The sequence below is a fragment of the Pelodiscus sinensis genome, chromosome 1 (assembly GCF_052426305.1).
Source record: "Pelodiscus sinensis isolate ZL-2025 chromosome 1, ASM5242630v1, whole genome shotgun sequence".
Taxonomy (NCBI): Eukaryota; Metazoa; Chordata; order Testudines; family Trionychidae; genus Pelodiscus; species Pelodiscus sinensis.
Window position 1 is genome coordinate 359357524 of NC_143052.1, and position 2422 is coordinate 359359945.

At 50.0% G+C, this 2422-nt stretch overlaps 1 protein-coding gene across 1 annotated transcript; it reads left to right on the plus strand.

Moving 5' to 3' along the window:
* Window positions 1–813: 813 nt before the first annotated feature.
* LOC149526144 (olfactory receptor 52B2-like) lies at window positions 814–2084 on the plus strand. Its single transcript, XM_089777470.1, has one exon. The coding sequence runs from the start codon at window positions 921–923 to the stop codon at window positions 1866–1868; it is 948 nt and encodes a 315-aa protein (XP_089633596.1). The 5' UTR covers window positions 814–920; the 3' UTR covers window positions 1869–2084.
* Window positions 2085–2422: the final 338 nt, after the last annotated feature.

Below are 2422 nucleotides of genomic sequence, written 5' to 3' on the forward strand. Positions count from 1 at the left end.
AAGTGAACAGAGAATGTTTTGTTAGACACAATCTGGTTAGTTTCTTTGTGTTTAGATTGGATATACTCCTCTGTGCTACCCCCTTACCTCCCACACACTGTAACTGAATCCCAGGGAAGCAATTCCCTGTGCTTTAAACTTTTTGTATGGCTCTGTAATGTTTAGCAACCAAATGCACATTACCAGACGTGTCTTCTTTGTCTTGTTAATAAAATCACTTTTTAAGACTATGATCTGGCTCCAGTGTCCGAAAATAACCCAGGAGATTCTGAGCACCTGTGCCTGAGACTGAAGTTCCGCTGTTAAGAAATGACAGTTTGTTTCCAAGGAATTACCCCACTTGAAAAAGTTCCTAAGTATTTTTTCCTGGCTTTCAAAGTTGTTTTCCCCATTTGGGTGATGGCAACGTACCACCAAAGATCAGGGAGTCTAGGAAGTCAGTAAACTAGCAAAGATTTTTTTTTAACAAAGCCTACAGTGACAGGGTATTTTAGGGTCTCTTGTGGGTCTCCCTCTTATGCATTTAACGCCCCAGAGTGGGAAACAATGAGGGTAAACCGGTACCCAAACTTGTGTTTCCTGCTAGTGCCTATTGAGGTTTCCCACAGCAGGACATGCAGAAATTCGTGTTGCATGAAGTGCTGTAAATTGTGGAATTGGTTTTAGTAGGGTCGAAATTTCATAATTCATTTCTCCAATAAAAATACAATTTTTCAACAGGTGCAGAGCAACAACTTTGCTTCACTCATGAGAACAACCTCCAGTAGAGCGTGTCGTGTCTCATATTCATATTGTCTCTCCTTTCAGGCATCTGTACTGTGACCATCTTCCTAGGGCCTGCGCACCTAAGGAAGTCAGGGAAAGTACGATACAATCAGACACTGCCCTGCCTTTGACTTGGAGAACGTCTCCCCTACACCATGTCACATTCCAACACAACTATCTTCACCAACCCTTCCACCTTCATCCTGCTGGGCCTTCCTGGACTGGAAAAGGCCCATATTTGGATCTCCATCCCCTTCTGTGCCATCTACGCTATAGCCTTCTTGGGGAACGTCACCATCCTGTTCATTGTGAAGATGGAGCCGAGCCTCCATAAGCCCATGTACTATTTCCTCTGCATACTGGCCTTCACCGACCTGGGCCTGTGCACGTCTATCCTGCCCAAAATGCTGGCGATCTTTATTTTCAAATCTCTGGAGATTGATTTCAATTCCTGCTTCATCCAGATGTTCTTCACTTATGGCATCTATGTGACGCAGTCTGGGATCTTCGTGGCCATGGCTTTTGATCGGTACGTGGCCATCTGCCATCCCCTGAGATATTCCACCATCATGTCCAACCCTGTTTTGGCCAATAGCGCTCTGGCCGCCATACTGCGCGGTATCATACTTATCCTGCCCATGGTCCTTGTAGCGAGGCAGTGGCCATATTGCAGAACCAACATAGTCCCCTCCGTGCAGTGTGGGCACATAAACGTGGTGAACCTGGCTTGTGGTGACACCCGCATCAGTAGTCACTACGGCCTGTTTTTGTTAAGCCTTCTGAATGGCGTGGATGTGTTTTTCATAGCTGTGTCCTATGGCCAGATCCTCAGGGCCATCTTCCGCCTCCCCACAAAGGACGCCCGGCTCAAGACTTTTGAGACCTGCGGCTCCCACCTCTGCGCCATCGCACTCTTTTACATCCCAAGTCTGTTCTCGTCCCTCGTATTCCGTTATGTCCAGAATATGCCCCGGTATGTCAATGTTCTCATGACCATTCTGAATTTCTTGGTGCTCCCCATGCTAAACCCCTTCATCTATGGGGTGAGAACGAAACAGATCCGGGACAGGCTGCTCAGGCTAGTTCTACGGAAAGGCTCCTAATGTTTTTTCCTGGGGCTCTGGCTCTTGCGGGGTGCTCTGTGCGGGGCCGGCTGCTGACGAGACTCAAGGCAGCTCCTGGCCGGTCACCGAGACATTAACCCCTGTTGCTGCCCTCACTGCTCTGTGTCAGAGTGAGACCCTGGGGATGGGTCTGGGCACAGCTCTCGGACACATCGGGCCAGCACCTTGCTCATTGCAGATGTCTAGAAACAGGCAGCCCAGCCAACTATCCTGCCTCTCCCTCATGGCCCTGCCCCTTCCCTGCCTACTGCCCCAGGACCGCCAATGCTCACTCCTCCCCTCCCCCATCACTCTCAGAGGGAAGGGAAGACACAGTGGTAGGGCCAACAGGTCAGACAGGAGCCATGCAGGACGCTGGGAATCCGTAGAGAAGCAGCTGAGGGTTGGGAGCATGTTGTGAGGCAGGTGGCTGAGGCTGCGCAACTTATGGCTGGTGGGCGACACAGAGGGAGGAGACCTTGGTGTGGCTCATTTCTTTCACATTCAGTTCCCTCTTTCTCTCCCCAGCTGGGACCTGTAGCTGGCAGGTCTCT

Excerpts from the sequence above, each read along its gene's own strand:
- LOC149526144 (XM_089777470.1), top strand. The coding sequence starts at position 921 with ATGTCACATTCCAACACAACTATCTTCACCAACCCTTCCACCTTCATC.